General features: G+C 38.6%; 1 protein-coding gene and 1 long non-coding RNA gene across 2 annotated transcripts in view; both read left to right on the top strand.

Moving 5' to 3' along the window:
- The window catches only part of LOC115619242 (transcription initiation factor TFIID subunit 4-like), an 85446-nt gene extending 65539 nt beyond the window's left edge, over positions 1 to 19907 (top strand). Inside the window, exons 11-13 of the mRNA XM_030511292.1 lie at positions 15136 to 15266; positions 17072 to 17197; positions 19800 to 19907. Coding sequence (XP_030367152.1) covers positions 15136 to 15266; positions 17072 to 17197; positions 19800 to 19907 — 365 coding nt within the window. The remainder of the gene's footprint in view (positions 1 to 15135; positions 15267 to 17071; positions 17198 to 19799) is intronic.
- LOC115618982 lies at positions 2245 to 3192 on the top strand. The gene is made up of 2 exons (XR_003994890.1): positions 2245 to 2426; positions 3095 to 3192. It is a non-coding gene; the product is annotated as an uncharacterized LOC115618982 (long non-coding RNA).
- Positions 19908 to 20673: the final 766 nt, after the last annotated feature.

Genomic DNA, 20673 nt, shown 5'->3' with positions numbered 1-20673 from the left:
AGTATCTGAAGGGGGCCTACAAGTATGCTGGGGAGGGACTCTTCCTTGGGGACTGTAGTGATAGGACAAGGGGTAATGGGTTCAAACTTAAACAGGGGAAGTTCAGGTTAGATATAAGGAAGAAGTTCTTTACAGTGAGGGTGGTGAGGCACTGGAATGGGTTGCCCAGGGAGGTTGTGGATGCTCCATCCGTGGCGGTGTTCAAGGCCAGGTTGGACAGACCCTTGGGTGACATGGTTTAGTGCGAGGTGTCCCTGCCCATGGGAGGGGGGTTGGAACTAGATGATCTTAAGGTCCTTTCCAACCCGAACTATTCTATGAGTCTAATTACAAATGTGAAATTCTAAGAAATGTGAGACTGGTTTGGCCATACTGAGTACATTTTAACTGTCCATCTTGTATTTTTGCAAATTATCTTTGCTTAAATATGTATGAAAAAAATGTATTGGAGGATCATCAATTATGTTTTTATTTTACATTCATTTGGAATTAGTTTTACACCTGCATTAGGAAATAATTTTTTCTGTTGCATGATTTTATGAAATACTCTATTTATATATCTTTTCTAGCGTTGTTATATATTTCCGTTGGAAAGAGGCTATTACATTGGCAACACAGCATACACCTGCAACATTTCCTATATCAAAATTAGTACTGGATTCTCTTGCTTCATCTAAATAGAGTTAGGCTAGAACATGCATAGTGGTGCAGGCCAGTTATTATGAAGCTTGAAAATGTGCTGATGAATTCAAATTCCGCTAGTCCATTTGTTAAAAGGCCTACAGTCTTTCTTAAAACAGCTTCAGAGAAGCTTGGCTTGATAGAGTTAAGCCACTGTCTCTGTTAGTGCAACAGTTGTAGGGTTAAGCTCAACATAATTTATAGCTTTACCTTGTTATTTTACATGTGATATATTCTTTTAATTCTGTCTGATTGATAATTGTTCTACCTTAATTCTTTCTTTGTTCAGTCACACTTGAATTGCATGTCTGCTGTAAAAATGCATGTTAAAACATAAGGAAATAGCTGTTTTTTCTGTGTTCTGGAGTATATTGAATCTACTCTGTATGTGGCACCACAGTGGTAGCCCAGTTGTATGCATATGTATATATTTTAAATTTGGATACTCTGTAGGACATTTTATGTTGCTAAATCATCTAAAAATTGATTGGGATATCCTTCACGGAACCAGGCCAGTAGATTTCATAGCCTCTATTTAAAGCATTTGTTACTATTTTAATGAGAGTCATTCTGTCATCCTGTTTCATCTGTTTGTCAACAGTTGTGCTCATGTTTGAGGTGAAACTGTACTATCGATGATTGCTCTTTCATATACAGAGCAGTTCTAACATAAAAGTACACTTATTTCTCTGGTTGGTTTACTTTAGAGGGTTTTTATAGCTGCTTAGATTACAATTGTTGTGGGTTCTGAAATTCTGAGCTATTGGATTGCCTGTGAACGTAATTTTTTGTTTTCACTGCACTTTTTGTTGATGTCACTCGGTCGTTTTCATTGTTGACTTTTAACTTTTTATCCATGAGTTGATTTGTCTTCAAATTGAAATATTCTTTTTAACATCAGTTTTTCTACCAGCATCTTTCTATCAGGGTGACCTCCTTAAATACTTGTGGACATAATTCTTGATTGTGTTTGGAGATAGTTCTAACATGTACTTGTTGTTAAGCATAGCATTTTGAAGTCATGCATTGTCCTAATAACATGTTTAGGTCCACTTGAAATGTACCTAGAGGGGTGTTTACTATGATTCTAGTTGCTTTTTCTCAGGAAAAAAAGTTGTTGGGTATTGTATAATCCAAATCACAAGTTATTGAGCATGCTGAATACGTTGACTTTCTCTAGTTCCTATAAACTTCAGTATGTCACCTGCAGAGATGTGGCAGGTGTAGAGATGTATCTACATTCTGACATCTGGAATAGTTCTGTAACGTAGTGTAGAGTTAGGGTTGGATTGGTTTTTTTTTAATTAGTAAAATTTCTAGTAAATTGCTTCGTTTATATTTAGATTAGGTGTGCGCTGCTCCCAATCTTCTCGTCAGTGTCTATAGTTTGTAATAATTTAGTTTCTTATGTTGAGATTGGAGTTTATTGTACATGTTCATTAGAGAATCTGGTTTTATATACCAACTTAATCGATTGCTAATGTTACAACATTATAAGACAGTTATGTTATTTACATTTATTATTTCCTTTTCAAAAAAGGTGGGAATACATTCCCATCTTAATATCAGCAGCAGTGTTGCCAAATAAACATAACCAGTAAATATTTCAGCAGAATGTTAAACTCTATTGTTCTTTCTTTAATAGGTCCATGATTAGACTTCCTGTTTTACATGATGTCCCAACATGTGTTGGAATGGTAACTTCAGTACCACCTGAGAGCTTGGAGTCTGCCTTTCTGTGAAAGGTAGGGCAGCTTCTGTTCAATATTTTTTGTGTATTTCTAAGGTTTTCTTTTTATTAATCTTACAGGTTCTGCAACACTACAGAATCAGGCTTATGCTTTTAGCAGTATCACCTTTAAGTGCCAGAACTGGTGTTATTTCATCAAGCAGTAATTTCTCAAAATAAATGTCGATCTGTTCAAACTATGATTATTTATGAAGAAAATGAAGTCAGTTGTTCAGGCATCATTTTCGAAGGTTTTACTCAAATTGAACTGAGAGCGTGACTATAATACTTGCTCCCAGAAATATTTGGAGACTTCAAGTTTTGTTTTTACCATAATACCTTGCTTCTGTTTTACGAATGTAGTGGAAGAGCCTTCTTTAAAAGGTCTTGCTATTTCTGGAAGGCAGTTCTGGCCTTCAAGGGCCTACCAAAATACATTGCCCAGCCTCAGAATAAGTTTGTATCTGGGAATTGAATGCCTTAAATTTCTTGATCTCTGCAAAGGAGAATAAAATTAAGATCATCATTCTGTGGAAATGCATTCTCTACCAGATTTATTTATAAAGTCCATCTCATAAAGAGATTTCTGGTAATACATATTGGATGTAAAATAAGAACAATAAAAAGAAAACCTTAGAGAACCATTCAATATTGTAATAAAGCTGACTTACATTATTCCTATAGGCAAACTCCATGCTCTAGAGGTGGTACTAATGTCCCTAACTCTCAACACATGTTGGAACATCTTTGTGGAGGAGGAAGTCATTGATCAGTGAGCAGCATCTTCAAGGATTGTTTAAGGGGGAAAAAGCAAAAGATAATATTTTCTAAAGTATGTTGAAATGATTGTTCATTATGTTTATTTGGCAATCCTGCTGCTCATACTAAGGTTGTAATGTTTTCATTTCTTAAAATTATTGAAAAATGTCATAAACTTCACTTTAGTCTTTCCTTCCCATGAGTCTGAATTGAATTTGTTAGCCTCCTCCATGTTGCTGAGTCTACTGCACATGAAGTCCAGATTCTTCTATAACTCATTGCCAATTTGACTTTTTTTTTTCAGTGGTTGTAACATGAAGAGGGTTTGTGTGTGGTTTAACCAGTTTTGCAGTGTCCAGTGTTAAATAACCCACAGCCAAATGTTGCAAAGTGTTAAACTGGTACAAATATATTCCACTGGTAATGAAAGGGTATTTGTTTTCAAGAAGTAGCTGCAACACCGGATGTTGTGCCAGATGAGGTACCACCATCTATTCATGTACAATAGTTTAGATGTGCGACTTCAATATCAACTATCATAAACTACAGCTATTTTGACAAAATCAAATGACCATGTCTGATCTGAATAAACTTTGTAGTGGAGGATGATCTGGTGATGCACAGATTTGGTATTAATGATTGTGGCACAATGTCCTGATCTTGACAACTTTTCTTCTAATCATGGACAGAGACGAAGGTGCTGACATTTTGAAATTTGGGTTATGGTCTTTGGTCTACCCTTCTGGTATCCTTTATAATTTCCTTTCTGGCTGACATGCCCATCCCACCTCCTTAAAATGATGCCTCATGTTGAGCTAGTCTGCCTGGCATCAGGCTTGTAGTGGACAACTGTGATACCTGTTCAGACATGTCACCAACAAGACTTTTATAGTGCCAGAGAGATGGTTTCTCCAGGAAAAAAAAAAGTAGTCTGCATTGTTTGCAGAAGTTGCTTTGAAAGAACAGCAGCATACAGGCAGATTCTTATACTTGGTATTTTTTTTAATCCTTGTGTGGATGTGATTGAGAGTGTGCTCTGTTACTGTGACGACTATGCTACAGGATGCTGGCATCTGTGCCTCCACACGTGTTTGTAATCTCTGAGATTCTTATAACAGTTCTTCTCCATCTTTGTCTCACCTGACATTCTGTTGTAATTGTATGCTTCTTGTATTTAAGCCTGAGGTCCTGTAATGGTTTAGTATCTTCTGATCTTGGGCTTAGCCCAAGAAGCACATTCTTCTAGCCTGCATGAAAACAGGTAGGAGCTAAATCCCCAGCTAACAACTTCTTTGTTGTTTTCATAAGGACTCTAACTGGTGTCATTGCCGTTCTTTCTCATCTGGTCCCTCTAACAATCTCTTTTGATTTGACTGTGTAGTAAGTACCCAAACACAAAAGTGCACTGGGGCATGTACTATTAGGGGCATGTACTGTTATTTGTAAAAATAGAGAACATATCTTCCAGTTCTCTAGAGTCACTCTGCGTTTATTCTTGAATGTTCTTGAATGTCTTTGGAAATGCTTATTATGTTGTATTATATTTTTGTTTGGGGAAAACTAAGATTAAAAAAAATAAAAATCCTATTACTGTAATCTATATATTCTCATTTGACTTGTTGAGACCTGCACCTGTTTCAGTTCTTATCCCTCCTCTTTTACATTTTACATTTTCCTCATACTGTTCAGTTGGTGCAGCACAGGTTACTAGGCTTATAGGGTAGGATCTGGATGTATTTCCCAAAGATTCTTTGACATTCAGTTACTCCTTTTTATTACCTTCAGCATCTTCCCTTTTTTCAGGATATGCACATGAAATTGCACAAAAGTAATCTTAAAGAGGAATTATTAAAGGAGAAGGAATTAAACAGCAAAATTAAGGATATTTCCTTAGCACATTGAGATTTTGAATTTTAAGAAATTAGGTAATATACAGTTTAGTTATAGAAAAAATAGGGAAAAGATCAATAGTAGTAGCTTCTATTCCTTCAGAGTTTACATTTTTTCTGTCGTCTCTGATAAGCTGTAAGGCTTCCTTGCTGTCTGAATACCAAGTATTCTCTTCTCCTAGATGTGCTGCTTATATGTTCATGCTTTCATGATTTGTGGCAACTCTTTCCATTTTCCAGGCTTCCACATACCTGTGCATAATGTTGTTTGGTGACTAGCTTGGTTCTGTTAGAGACAAACCACTGAGGATAATAAAAAGACTCTTTAGGGATGATTAATAGCTACCTTTCAGCTGTTTAATTATCTAGCTTAGAGACAGAATTTTGGAAACTAGATTGTCTGGTTACATATATTTTAAGTCAGACCTCTTCTCAAATTAGTTCTTTCTTTTTGTATGAATTATGTGTGGGTTTCCCAGACTTACCCACCTGATTGAGAATTGATTGAGAATTCTTAGAGAAGTGAGGGCTTTTTTTTTTTTTTTTCTTTTTTTTTTGTGTCATTCTTGCATGCCTTTCATCAAAAAACCCCACTAATTGTATAAGTAGGGTTAAGTAGGATTCTTGAGAAATTCTTTTCCTACTTGAATTTTTTTTGTCCTGCCTCAAATCCCACCAACTTGCTTAAGAGCTTTGAATCAACACAGAAAATAGGATCAGACATTTTGGCCTGGGTTGCACATAGATTTTGCATGGATCCAACTATTTCTCTGGCTCTGTTTTGTTAAAATAATTACATAAGTATGTATGACCCCCTAGAATGGAGCCATTTTTCTGGTTTCCCCTTTACAAGAATTAGGGATATCAAATCAAATTAGAAGGTGAAAGTTCAAAAAAAGGGTGGGTTGTTTGGTTGGTTTTGCCAGGGGGGGTAGTGAAGATGTGGGACTCTGTTTTAGGATGTTGCAGGTTCAAAAAATCACTTGAAAAATTAATAGGAGGAAAATTCCATCCTGACCTACTAGAGAGAGAAGATCCTCTAACTTAGGATGGTCCTAGGCAGTGTATTGTCACATAGTTATCATTGCATGCTTTTTTTAAATAGTCTTCCAGCAGCGTTTCCCCCTTTTGCTGTTAGAGAAGGGATGACAGACTGTATTACCCAGTATAGATTTTTCTTAACTTTTTATACAATTCTATAATTCATAACTATTTATTATAGTTGTAGTTAGTACTAAGTCAAATCCACTATAGTACTGGAAACAAGCTTTATGAGTGGTTTTGTACCACTGCATTCACACTACAGAGTTTGAGTCTTGGTTAAATCTTACTTCACTAAAATAATTTGGTTAGCATTTACTTTGGAGGGAGCAGGAGAAGAGAGTATTAAAATTTATGTAACATTTATTCAGAATTTTTATTCCTTTAGGTTACATTCCAATTGTATGGCTGGTTATCTTTTTTTCTGCTCTTGCTTGCACTGAAAATTGCTGTGTATTTTGAGGATTTTAATTTGTAAGTTTGGGATTTCTCAATTGATTTTTAACAAGTAGCTGATGTTTCACCAGTTTCTCAATTTCACAAAATGCTTCCTGAGGTATTGTCTCAGGATGGGTAGTTCTGAAGAAGCATAGAACAAATACTACACACAGCAAGTCTTGAGTTCTCAAGAAGACTGTCCACTTTTATCCAGAAGCTGGCTTATGAGATAGTTTTTATCCTATGAGAGGAGGAATGTTCTTTTTACGAACAAGCTTACTGAAATAATTCATGTTGGGTCTTCTGTTATTTTGTAAATAACAATTACATGGTGATAAAAAGTCATTCTCTTTTAACAAAGTCAGTTTATTATATATGAAGGTGAACTGGTAGTGTTGAACAGTATCAGATACTGGTTTACAGAATCTTTCCCATCCTAGTTCAGGGCTGGTTTGGAGCTGTGGAATATATCTTGGCCTTCTGCCCCTCGCAGAGGGGTGCTGGTTTGTACCTGCTAGAGGGAATCATTTACCAAATCTCAAAGCATTTGGCACTGATTCTCTCTAGTTTGGCAGGAAACACTCCCTAGCCTGTGGCTTCCCTAAACACACTCTAGGTTATAGGTTCCTCAGAGGTGCCTGCTCAAATGAGTTCATTTGGATTGGCTGTTTTTGTGAAGATAGCGACTAAAGTTTTATGGTTTCTCCTTTCTTCATCCTGTCTTCCAACACCAGGCAGGCTTAACAGTACAGCAAGTCAACATTTATTAAATTATTTATGCATTCAGCTAGTAAGATTTGAAGTGAAGCTTTTAGTTAAAGGACTGAAAACAGAAACATCCCCCCTTCTCTAGCTTAATATTTAAGTTGGGGTTTTCCCTTTGATAGCAATATGAATGCAGTATTGATGGATTACTTTGTAGGCTGAGGACACTGCTATATGGGAGATGTACCCCATTCTTAAGTACTGCCTGATTAACTTGTGACAAGTTCAATAATTGCCATTTGTGGCTCCTCAGGATCTCAAGGGCCCTTAGTGCTAGAGTTGTTTCACCTTCGTGTTTCATCAGCCTGATAGTTAAATGCTGTTGCTCAGTTTAGAACTGTTAATGTAATACTATTAGACAAAGCACCTATTGCTTATGTTGATTTCATGACCTGCTTTCTGTAGAGACCACACATGATGTGTCTTAGGACATACAAATACCACTTGTCTAGTTTTAGAAGGTGTGCTGCTCTCTCCCCTCAATTTTTTCAGCTATTAGTCTCCAGAAGTTCCTGTGTAGCATTAAGACTTGAACAGTGACTACTTAGCTGATCATGGTATATTTAATTACATGTAATTTTAGAGATTAAGATGTTTTAAATATTTCACTGCTGACAACTACAGCAGAACTGTAAAATCATTATTTTCCCTTATGCTATGAGTCATGTAAAACTGCTGGTTCTGTTGGGATTAAAAGAGGAACAGGGCTTGAGCCTACAGTTGTAGATGAAATCCAAGACACAGCCTAGTACTTACTGTGCTGTGGGGATGAGATAGGTAGATATGATTAGATGCATCTTTGTTGCATTATTCTACATCTGATGTCATTGAAGTTAAATAAAAGTTTAAACAAATCATGTCCCAGATTCAAGGGAGATGAACTTTTGTGATTTGTTTCCATAGTGTAGTATGCAAGCCAGCTGCAACAGCAGAAGAGGCCCAGACCTAAGAAGTCTGGTTCCAGTTTCATCTTGGGCCAATATTTCATGCACAGAATTAAACTTCTTTAAGAAGTTGCTCCTGGTTTTAAGATGATAGCAGAGAGTGCTTTCTGCATTTCTGGCTGACCTGTGATTAGGGCAAATAGAGACTAATTATGCGTTCTCCAAATGTTTCTGTTGAAGGAAAAGATAAATTCAAGCCCTAAATACATGCTGTTTAACTGTTTAAAACCAGTTCTTCAGGTTTTTTCTGTTTTAAGTGTAAACATAAAGACATTTTATACAGGCACTCAAATTATCACATCAATAATCAGAGTCAGACCTGATGTTTTACAAATAATTTTTTTAATCTTTGATCTCAATCCTGTCTGTCCTCTTAAAGTATAAATTATTAAAGTAACTTTTTGATTCTTTGAAAGCCTATCTGCAAAGATAGTATTTTTCTTCTGCTTCTCAAATAGGGCATGTCCTGGGTTCAGCTATAGCAGTCATTTTTCTCCTTCTTAGTAGCTGGTGCAGTGCTGTGTTTTTAACTTTCAGCCTGGGAACAACGCCGATAATAGCAATGTTTTTAATTGTTGTTAAATAATGTTTACTCTGACCAAGGACTTTCTTAGTCTCATGCTTTGCCAGGGAGGAGGGGAAGCCGGGAGGAAGTAGAGACAGGACACCTGACCCAAACTAGCCAAAGGGGTATTCCATACCACAGCACGTCATGCCCAGTATATGGTTTGCTATTAAATCTTCCAAACATGTAATTAAGAATTAATATGTAGGCAGGCTTTATTGTGTTCCTCTATAAGTGCTTGGCAGATAAGAAATTTGCTTAGTTTGGGGGTATTGACTTGTTTGGGGGTATTGATTTGTTATCCTTCATGTATCCTGGGCTGCATCAAAAGCAGCATGACCAGCAGGTCAAAGGAGGTGATCCTGCCCCTCTACTCTGCTCTCGTGAGACCCTACTTGAAGTACTGTGTACAGTTCTGGTGTCCTCAACATAAAAAGGGCATGGAGCTGTTGGAGCAAGTCCAGAGGAGGGCCACGAGGATGATCAGGGGGCTGGAGCACCTCCCGTATGAAGACAGGCTGAGAGAGTTGGGGCTGTTCAGCCTGGAGAAGAGAAGGCTGTGTGGAGACCTCATAGCAGCCTTCCAGTATCTGAAGGGGGCCTACAAGGATGCCAGAGAGGGACTCTTCATCCGGGACTGTAATGATAGGACAAGGGATAACAGGTTCAAACTTAAACAGGGAAAGTTCAGGTTAGATATAAGGAAGAAGTTCTTCACAGTGAGGGTGGTGAGGCACTGGAATGGGTTGCCCAAAGAAGTGGTAAATGCTCCATCCCTGGCAGTGTTCAAGGCCAGGTTGGACAGACCCTTGGGTGACATGGTCTAGTGTGAGGCATCCCTGCCCATGGGAGGGGGGTTGGGACTAGATGATCTTAAGGTCCTTTCCAACCCTAACTATTCTATGAGTCTATGTTTCCTATATAGGAGAGTGTGACTCAGCTGACTGCTTTAGTAGCATTTGATGCCTCTGACGATGTTTTGAAACTGAGTCATGCCACAAAGAATTGAAGTGTTCATGGCATCAGTCATTAATTCTTGATGGTGTTGTACAGCTCTGGTGTGGTAGAGATCTGGCAAGAACACTTGAATGAAGAATGTGACCTTAGTTATGTCTTTAAAAATATGAAAACTCAAATTCAAGTGGAGAGAGTGGTTAAAATTATAGCTTGGAGCATTGCTTTGCTCTAGCTCCATTTCTGTTGTTGTCCTTGATGATGTTTTTATCATAGCTCTAGGAAAAGTTCAGAATTGCATTGATAAAGTAATTTTAAAGACTTGAAGCATATACTTCTTATCAAAAATGTCTAAATTTAACAAATGTATTATTTAAAAGCAAGCAACTTTTTTCAAATTACATATATCTTGATGTTTTACTTTCAAGTGTATGGCTCCTTACTGGTTTAAATGCAGAATTTTGGTCATAAAACTACAAATTAAGATGGCCACTTTATCGAACTTTAAGAACACATTAAGTTGATCACCTAAAAGTCAGAAACAAGTTAAACTTTTTTTTAACAAAAGACAGATTATAGCAGTCTGTTGATAGAACTAAGGTGATTTGGGTTTTGTTTTTTTTTTTTCTGGTTTAATCCTAATTTTCTCTCTGGGTTTTATGTTTCCGTATATATGTAAGTGTATATATTACGACTTACTATTGCAGTGGTCAGATGGCACAGTTAAGACTGGAATCCAGAATGCTAGGACCTAAATAAAAATACCTGTAGATGAAGCCACTGTCTAGTGACCTGGTTAGAATGACGAATAATATATTGAGGATATTTGTGTTTTGTAATACAATTAAGTATATATAGCATTATATATGTGTATACACACATCTCTTAAAACTGTAATTTATATTTCTTTTTTATCATCATCAGTCTAGGGAAACTTGCAAAGGGAGGAGAAGCCTCTCTTCCATCTCTCTTGATGATATTAAAACTGTGAAAAGTAATTATGCAGACTAGAAGAATAGCTCAGGAAATTCCTATTTAGAGATCAGCATTATTTTCCTTTGATGGAAGACAGAATTCTAGTATGCTTTTTATAAATGAGAGTGGATAAAACTCAGGAGGAAAGGTAGCAGCGAAGAAAAAAACCCAAACAACCTAAGACTGCAATACAGAAACATGAAAAGTAGCAGTTTCATCCCTTTGCATAGATTCAGTTTCTACTTGGCATTTTCTCTGAGTAGTGGAAAGCAAAAGATGGCAATCTCTAAACAATGGTATGAGAACTTTTCTTAGGTCAGCGGATCAATAAAAGGGGTATGCACGACTGTTTATGAAAGTGTAACTAGGCCAGCCTTTCCAAGTGTAGATGAGATTGGTAATTTTCCCATCCTTGCCCCAAATACAGTCCAACTATTTAAGTAGTGTGCCAAATTGTCATGTAGTATACAGCTTTGGAATGCACCCTGCTTCTGATACTCTATGCTGTAAACAGGATTTTAACTAATATAATTTAGAGCAGGGAAGACATGATGATGCTTCCACACATGATGAATGTTGTGCATGACAAGTTGACTTTTTAAAAATTTATCTTTTTGTCTTTTTGTAGTCTGGTTTCTTGACACTATTTCATTTTTGGGGGGAAATTTGTTTTGTATTCTTTCTTCCTTAGCCTGTTTTCCAAAGAAAGCTAGCTTTAAGTGATTGAACAGTCTATTCATCTGCCTTCTCTCTCCCTTCAGGTAACTTTTGAATCCATTGATAAATCAGCAGGTAGATAGCCCCTCCATGTGTCCTAGTTGAGGGGGAAATCAACCTTTTTCTTTGCTTTTCTGTCTGGTTGGCTGCCAATCAGCACTCTTGTACAGACTATCCAGTCTGTCCTCAGGCTGAGCAGTCTGTGCCCAGCTAGCAAGCTGGACAAATATGGACTAGGAGACATGCCAGGGGGTGATCCTAGATGTATGAGGGAACTAAGGGTATTGTGCCATAAGGAACATGGGAGGAAGTTGGAGCTATACAGGAGGACAGAGATCATTGAATCACTCAGGTTGGAAGAGAACTTGAGTGGTCATCTAGCCCAACCTTTTGCTCAAAGCTGGGTCAACGTTAAATTCAACCAAGGTTGCTTAGGGTGTTGTCTGGCTGAGTCTTAAAAACCTGGAAGGTGGGAGAGTCTACAACTTTTTTGTGCAAAGTGTGCCAGTACTTAATTATCTTCATAACAAGGAATTCTTCTCTATATGCAGTCAGAACCTCTGTTGTTTCAGTTTATGAATTTATTTCTCATTCTTCTTCCAGGCATCCTCAAAAAATAGTCTGGCTCAATCTTCTCAATAACCTCTCCCTTAAGCCTTCTCTTCTCTAGGCTAAAGAACTCTCAGGTCATCCTCATATAGGTTATATGCTCCAACCCCATAACTGTCTTGGTGACTTTTCCCTGGACTCAAGTGTTTCCAAGTCTTGTACCAGGTGACCCAAAACTGATTGCAGTATTCTAGATGTGGGCTGAGTGAAAAGGAATAATTTCTTCCCCTGATGTATTGGTTACTGTTGATCTACCATTTTGCTGTTGATACAAACCACTGTGCTGTTAGTCTTCATTGTTGCCAGGATGCACTGCTGAATCCTGGTTAGCCTCCTAACCAGGCCACCAGACTCTCACGTGCTTTCCATCAGTGCTACTACCCTGGTAGGCAGTTCATAGCCCGTATCATGGCAGAGAGTTAGTCCGTCCCAGGTGCAGAACTTTGCATTTGTCCTTCTCGAATTTCATGAAGTTCCTGTTAGCTGCTTATCAGGTCCTTCTGACCAGCAGCCCTTCCCTTCACATCGCTCAGTGTGGTGCCAGCTGCAAACTTGAGGGTGCTTCGTGTCTTCCCCCTCCAGGTCAGAGACACACATATAAAAAAGGAAAAGTCCCATCACAGACTCCTGAGGGACTACATTTATAACTGGCCTCTGGCTAGTTTTCTGAACTTTAAAATACTGTGTTGAGGGGTTTCAGGAATAGAAAGTTACTGGGATATTGCAGAGGCTGATGATGAGGATATAGGACAAGAATCTTTAGGAACCAGGCATTTCAGGGAATAGTTCTTTGATTATGGGTGAATTTCTGACGAGCTGAATAGGTGACAAACCATATAATGGTTGAACTTACTTAGAACAAAAGTCTTTAAAATTAGGAAAACCTTTATTGTGGAAAAACCAAGATGGTGATAGCTCTTTATTATGAGAGGATTGTGTGTGTTCAGGGAAGTTGGGTAGCTGTAGTTACACTGCTGAAATTCAAAGAATTATTATTTTAACAATTATTCATTCGTACCCTTACTTGGAATACTCAGCAGAATATTCCATCTCAAACCTCTTTTCTGGATACTAGTTAATTAAATTTCCTTTCTTACTTACATTTTACCTTTCAGACTAGAGTTTTTTGTTTGATAGCTTTGCTTACACATATTTGCATAATAAAATGGTGCATGCTCAAGTAGGTCTTGATAATGCAAGTCTGACTTGCACAAATAGCTCATACCAATATGAATAGTCCTTCTGACTTCAAGGACTTAATTTGCATGAGTAACAACAGTTGCAGCATGGGGATCTGAATGCGTATGTCTGCTTTCCATTGCACATTCAGCTCTCAGCAACTTCAGCGGAGTTCCATCTCTATTACAGGAGACAAATTGGGCACCAAGAAAGATGTAATTTCTTTCTGCAATAAAGCATAAATCAGTTTTAAAAAGGTATATATGCATATTGCTAAAATCCCTAAGGTAACGCATGCAGTGTGGAGTCGGTGGTGGCTTAAGTTAGCTGAAGAGATAACAACTTCAAAGAGTCATTAAAAAAAATATATATGGCATAGGGAATTGGGCACTGGGAAGTGCCGGAATGGTGTGCTGTAGTGATGCAATAAAACACACATTGAAATGGACACTGTGGATCAGAAGATGAAGAGGAGACGGGCGAGGGAGGGCCGCGGTAGCCATGGCCGCGCAGCGTGTCAGCGTTACCTCAGCGGGGCTGCTGATGGAGCAGCACTGACAGAAGACCAGAGTGATGGTGAACGCTGCCAGCTCACCTCAGATCACATAATGGAAATAACAGACATGTACATTCCCCCAAGACCGCTGCTCACTTGTTCGTCCTCATTTTTTAGACGTGTGATGGTTTCTTGCTCTTGAATTTGGCCAGGAAAAGCTAGGAATGCCTCACAAAACAAATACTCGTTCTTAAGCCTCTCAGGTTTGTATCTGCTTGGGGACCCCTCCTGCACATGAAGATTACTTTTGTAATTAGCCATTCAAGAAGCACTTTCCACAATATTCTCAAACGAATTTCCTGTGCTGTTTTGTGTACCTATTAACATATCACAAATATATTCACAAACGTTTTTAAAAGTCTTGTGTTCATTCTGTGGGAAACTGATTCAGTGTCATCAGAGTATTAACTCTTTTGTGGTGGGTCAAGTCCAATAATCCATACAAAATGCAACTGCTGATTTTTTTATATGTAATATATATATATTTATGTGTGGACACACAGAGTTTTCTATCCAGAAGACTGTCCCACTGGCACTACTCATGTATGTGTCTTTGTAGGATTATAGCTTAGATGAATATCTACAAATTTATATCCAATATTCAGGAATTATTTTGAATTTAGGAATTCTTAAGTGTTACCTATATTCTTGTTTCCGTAGCTCAGGTGTTGTTTTAATATATTAATACATTAGACTGTAGAGAGTTTGCTTTTTGTATAATCTCAGCACAAAGTACCAAATGTCCAAATAACTACAAATATGTCTTTTAGCAGTGTTTGGGGGACAACCGGTGTTTCTAAATAACTGCTGTTAATATGACACTATTTCTTTGTATTCAATTAATAGTTTTTTTCCCTAAACAATTTTTATTATCACTAGTATGCCAGTAGTGTAGGCTAAAGTATGCCAGCAACAGTATGCTTTGGGCTGCAGCCTCATCTCATTGATACCGAAATTAACCTGCACTAATGCTTCTGAAAATAAAGGAATTGCTTTTTCTTGTGTAGATCAACTGAGAATTCAAATTGTTTATGCTTTGTTTTAATATACGAGGATAAACTTCAGTAAAATTTCTTAAATGCTTAAACTTCTAAGTGGTAAAAAAAAAAAGCTCTGATAGCTCTTTCAAACTTTGAAGTGTAGTCACACCTCTTTTCAAGAGGTCATGAATGTATCACCAAAGCCATATAAATACACTGCTGCAGATTGTTCAAGAATATGAAGTTCTGACTTTATGTTCTTTAGAGGGTGTCAGGTTTTTTGTTTGTTTGTTTTGGTTTTTTTGTGTGCGTGGGGGGTAAGCTAATTCTATTTTGTTTTGTTTTTTGCTTTAGCTAAAAACCTAGGAATTACTGATGTGCCAGCTGAGGTGGTTACTTTTATTTCCCATGCAACACAAAACAGATTAAGAACAATGATAGAAAAAGTAACAGTGATAACCCAGCACCGGATGAAATCATACAAAGTAAGTGTGCAAAGAAAGGCATTTTGTTACCATGTTATAATTACAGAATGATGCAGGGTGATGCTGTTCTTTCATAGCACACAGTAGGTGTTTTGTGTCATTCTCTGTGCAAAGCATGTTTTAAAGGCAGGTTTGTCCACCTCAGCAAATAGAAGGTGGTAGGGTGGTAGCACTGCTTGCCAGATCTGTCTTCCTTCTCTGTGATTGATAGAATTGTTTTCATCCTTCTCTGCTAAAGTGTCTAGCATGGAGCATCTGTTAAGCTATTTCTGCTCATTGATTGTGACTAAGACTGTTGATTCTTGATGTCTCCTTTTTCAACCAAGGTATCCACCGATTGGATCAAAATTGTTTCAATATAAAGGAATTTATGGTAAATTTACATGTCCTTGTCTGTGACAAATATTAATATTTTACAAAAGCTACCAATTTGTCTTAAACCAGCAACTAAAGAATTCAGCTGCAAATTCTTCACTGTAATTAAACATTTATGTTCTCTTTTAAAAGAACATTTCAAGATAAAATGCTACTCTGATTCCATTGTTAGTGATTGAATTTTTGAAGAAAATTAGAACTATTTAGATATCTTAAACCAGGGAGGAACTTTAAATAAGAATCCGCAAGCCAGTTTGAAATTCAAATAAAGCAAACATCTTTATTGATAAATTTGAAATATCCTAAGATGCTAATAGCTGTTAAACTGGTGTAAAAGCAAGATGACAATGACCATTGGTGTGTGTTGTGTCTAAACTGTGTTTAGATTTCTTTAGTGTATATATACATTGAGTAGCTCTGGTTTGGGGTTCTTAGGCTTGTTTTGGGGTTTGTTTGATTGTTTGTTTCCCCCCTTGAGTGAAAGCCTGGGCAAACAGCTTTGGACTGTACCTTTGCCCACCTCTTTCCCAAACCTGAGTCACAGTTGGACTAATTAATTATATGTGGCATTTTCAAGAAAAAATAACTGGGATCTGTGACTAGAATTAACATTACTGTGATAGAAAAATGGATTAAAAAAAAAAAAATCCACTATGCCTGTGTATTACTTACACTTGCATCTTTCCTTGCAATGGATAGATATATTCTACTACATTGGATTAAAAGTAAATCTCTCTGTTTCTTCCCAGTATTCTTCATCAGCTTCAGCAGTGTTAAATCCCTTCTTCCTTCTCCCTAGGATGGCATCTGAAAAGAAAACACTTCGCTTAGTCCATGCTAAGCCAAAGATGCATTTAAAATAAAATTTTAACAGGTTCTTAGAAAAAAACACAGTGTTGTCTCTGATTGAACCACAGCATTTTCATTGTCTTCTGTATGTTTCTTGGCTAATGGTTTTCTTTGATTTCATAGCATTGCAGTCAGAAAGGAAAATATTAAGCAGATAAATGAGATGGAAGTAATATGAATAACATTGTTCTGACTGACATTCTGAGTGTTCCCCCTGTTGCTTGGGTCATAAATTCTTATTCTTTGTTGGGTCCTAGGAAAGCTTGCATGCTCTTAGTTGTCATAAAGTTCCTCTATTTTAATAGTAATTAGAGGCTTATTTTCAACTGAATTTTTAGCTTTAATGCTTTTATCTTGTCTCTGGTGCTGATAAATCAATTTTTGTTTTTTCAGTTATCTTAGATATTAAATGTAGCTGCATTATTACCCATAGGCTGGTTGCATTCCCCTGAGCTTAAAAAAAAAAAGATATTTTTTTTTATTGTTAGTACAATGGAAAGATATTAAGGTATAGCACCGATAGTCTTTAAATGCGTGGTCTTGATGAAAATGCATTGTAAGACACTGTTGTTCTTTTACAGGATGATGAGTGGTACGAACAAGCTACAGATGTCCGATCACAGTTAAAGTTTTTTGAACAGTTGGAGCGTTTAGAAAAGCAAAGGAAAGATGAACAAGAGAGGGAAGTCTTGCTGAAGGCTGCCAAGGTATCTGTTTTGTTCTATTTTTTTAAACTACTAAACAATTCATAGTCTTCAAACAATTATTTAATTTCATGAAATCTGTTTCATAAATACTTTTATTTTTTCTTATAACAAAAAGATACTGTTGTTGTGACATCACAACTTAAATTCATTAAGTCATGCTATCTTATCTGTGATGACTTCAGACCTACCTGACTGGAACGCTCCTGCATTTTCAAGATACAGATCTGAATTTGATGAGTTCTTGTGAATATAGGAGACAATGGCTAGCATTTTCAAAATAACTTCGTGAAATAATTTTCATAATTGCCTTTGAAATTTAATAGATGCCAGGGTTTCTGTGCCATTTGAAAATCCTAGGCTGCACTTCTGGTATTTAAACACAATTCAGTAAATTCTTATCATGGTTTTTTTTTTTTTTTTTTTTTGAGGCTTTATACTTAGGAAGTTTCTAGATTTCGCTTTTTTAAAAAAAGTTTTGTTCATTTATTTATTTTAATTTAGATAGCGTGTGTCCCTCTTGCTGCTCCTCCTCTATATAACTGCATTATTTTATTGATCCATGACTGTCTTAAATTCCAAAGACTGAAATTTCATACATGTAAGAGAACAAACTAAGATAATAGTCTTTCAAGAGTATTTCAAGGGTCAGGTGTCTTGTCTCTGCTTCCTCCCCCCAGCTCCTTGTGCCCCTCCTCACTGGCAGAGCATGAGAGACTGAAAAGTCCTTGATTGGGGCTAGCATTACTTAGCAACAACTAAACTATTGGTGTGTTATCAGCATTGTTCCCAGACTAAAGTTGAAAACACAGCACTGCAGCAGCTACTAGGAAGGAGAAAAATGACTGCTACAGCTGAACCCAGGACAGTATCCACCCCTTATTCCGTACCATTGACATCATGCTCAGGTCCCACATTTTTCAGTATACCATCACTTTTTGTCTCTATATATTTATACACACACACACAGAGATATCATTCCGTAGTCCATGGACCATCCCTATGAAGTTCGCTGAGTTCATTCAGTCCATGTCATGTTTCGTCTGTCGTAACAGTCTTTCAGGACAGGAGAAGGAGAGGTGGTGCGTAGTGTTGGATTGTTGCCTGCTGACGACACCACTGAACTCATCTGGTCACTGCTGAGCTCATCTGGTTTCATCAAAGTTCATTCTTGATTGGGGTGACAATCGGAGGGAAGTCAGGTTCAGTCGATGGGGACCTGAGGACAGTTCTGGGAGACTCCTGCTGCTGCTCACGGCTTTTCCCATGACTTTATTCTATGCTGATGATCATGACAGCACATATCTTCTTTTCAAAGCCCAGAGTGGCAGAGATGGGCATTTAGCTGCTATAGAAGTGTTCTACAGCAGGCAACAACCCATCTATATGTTGCATCTCTGCCTTGATGGCCTGAGGTGTCATGGGCCTGCCAGGCTAAAACTAATTCACCCTCACGTTGCCAATCTAAATCCATCTGAGCCACTTCAATCTTAGCAGCTTTATCCACTTGCTGGTTGTTCTGGTGTTTCTCAGTGGCCCAACTCCTGGGTACGTGAGCATCTACGTGGCATACCTTCACCACCAGGTTCTGCACCCGGGCAGCAATATCTTGCCACAGTGCAGCAGCCCAGATGGATTTACCTCTGCGTTGCCAGTTGCTGTGCTTCCATTTCGTAAACCACCACCACAGGGCATTTGCCACCAATCATGAGTCAGTGTGGAGAGAAAGTACTGGCCATTTTTCTCACTCAGCAATGTCCAAGGCCAGCTGGATGGCTTTCACCTCTGCAAACTGACTCGATTCACCCTCTCCTTCAGCAGTTTCTGCAACTTGTCACAGGGGACTCCACACAGCTGCCTTCCATCTCTGATGCTTTCCCACAATATGGCAGGACCCATTAGTAAACAAGGCATATTACTTTTCACTTTCTGACAGTTCATTATATGGTGGGGCTTCTTCAGCACTCATCAGCTCCTCCTCTCGTGACACAGTAGAATTTTTGCCCTCTGGCCAATACATGACGACTTCTATAATTCCTGGATGACTGGGATTGCCTATTGGGGCTCATTGTGTAATTAGTGCGGCCCACTTACTCCATGTAGCATCGGTTGCATGATGTGTAGAGGAGACCCTGCCTTTGAACATCCAGCCCAACACGGGCAACCGGGGTGCCAGGAGGAGCTGTGCTTCAGTGCCAATCACTTCTGAAGCAGCTCGAACCGATTCCTAGGCTGCAAGTATCTCTTTTTCAGTTGGAGTATAGCCGGCCTCTGATCCTCGGTATCCCTGACTCCAAAAGCCGAGGGGTCGACCTCGAGTCTCCCCTGGAGCTTTCTGCCAGAGGCTCCAGATAGGACCATTCTCCCCGACTGTGGTGTAAAGCACATTTTTCACATCTGGCCCGGTCCAGACTGGTCCAAAGGCTACAGCATGAACTCTCTCGTTTAATTGGAGCAAAGGCTTGTTGTTGTTGAGGGCCCCATTTGAAATCATTCTTCTTCCGGGTCACGTGGTGGAGAGGGCTTACAGTCGGACTGTAATTTGGGATGTGCATTCTCCAGAACCCCACAACACCTGAGAAAGCTTGTGTTTCTTTCTTATTAGTTGGTGGAGACGTTGCTGTTATCTTGTCGATCACATCTGTGGGGATCTGGCGACATCCATTTCGACATTGTGTTCCCAAAAACTAAATCTCCTGTGCAGGTCCCTTGACCTTACTCTGTTTTATAGCAAATCCAGCCTTCATAAGGTTTTGGATTATTTTCCTCCCTTTCTCAAAAATTTCTTCCGCTGTATCGCCCCACACGATAATGTCATCAATGTATTGCAGGTGTTCTGGAGCTTGCCCCTGTTCCAGTGCAGTCTGGATCAGTCCATGGCAGATGGTGGGGCTGTGTTTCCACCCCTGGGGCAGTCGAGTCCAAGTGTATTGAATGCCCCTCCAAGTTAAAGCGAACTGTGTTCTGCACTGTGCTGCCAAAGGAATTGAGAAGAATGCATTGGCATTATCAGTTGTGGCATCCCGCTTGGCTGCCTTTGACTCCATATTGAGGTTCTAGCATGTCCGGTATGTCAGCACTTAATGGTGGTGTGACTTCATTCAGGCCACGATAGTCTACTGTTAGTCTCCACTCTGCGTTAGACATTTGCACTGGCCATATGGGGCTTTTAAAGGATGAGCGGGTCCTACTGATCACTCCTTGGCTCTCCATTCTATGGATCAGCTTATGGATGGGAATAGGGGAGTTTCGCTTGGTGCAATATTGCCACCGGTGCACTGTTGTGGTCGTGATTGACACTTGTTGTTCTTCAACCTTCAGCGACCCCACAACAAGAAGGATCCTCTGAGAGACCGGGCAGGGCGGACAGCTGCTTCATTTCCTCTGTCTCCAAGGCAGCGATACCAAAAGCCCATCGGTACCCTTTTGGGTCTTTGAAGTACCCTCTCCTGAGATAGTCTATGCCAAGGATGCATGGA

This window comes from Strigops habroptila, chromosome W (assembly GCF_004027225.2).
Source record: "Strigops habroptila isolate Jane chromosome W, bStrHab1.2.pri, whole genome shotgun sequence".
NCBI lineage: Eukaryota > Metazoa > Chordata > Aves > Psittaciformes > Psittacidae > Strigops > Strigops habroptila.
This window is presented reverse-complemented; position numbering and strand designations above follow the sequence as displayed.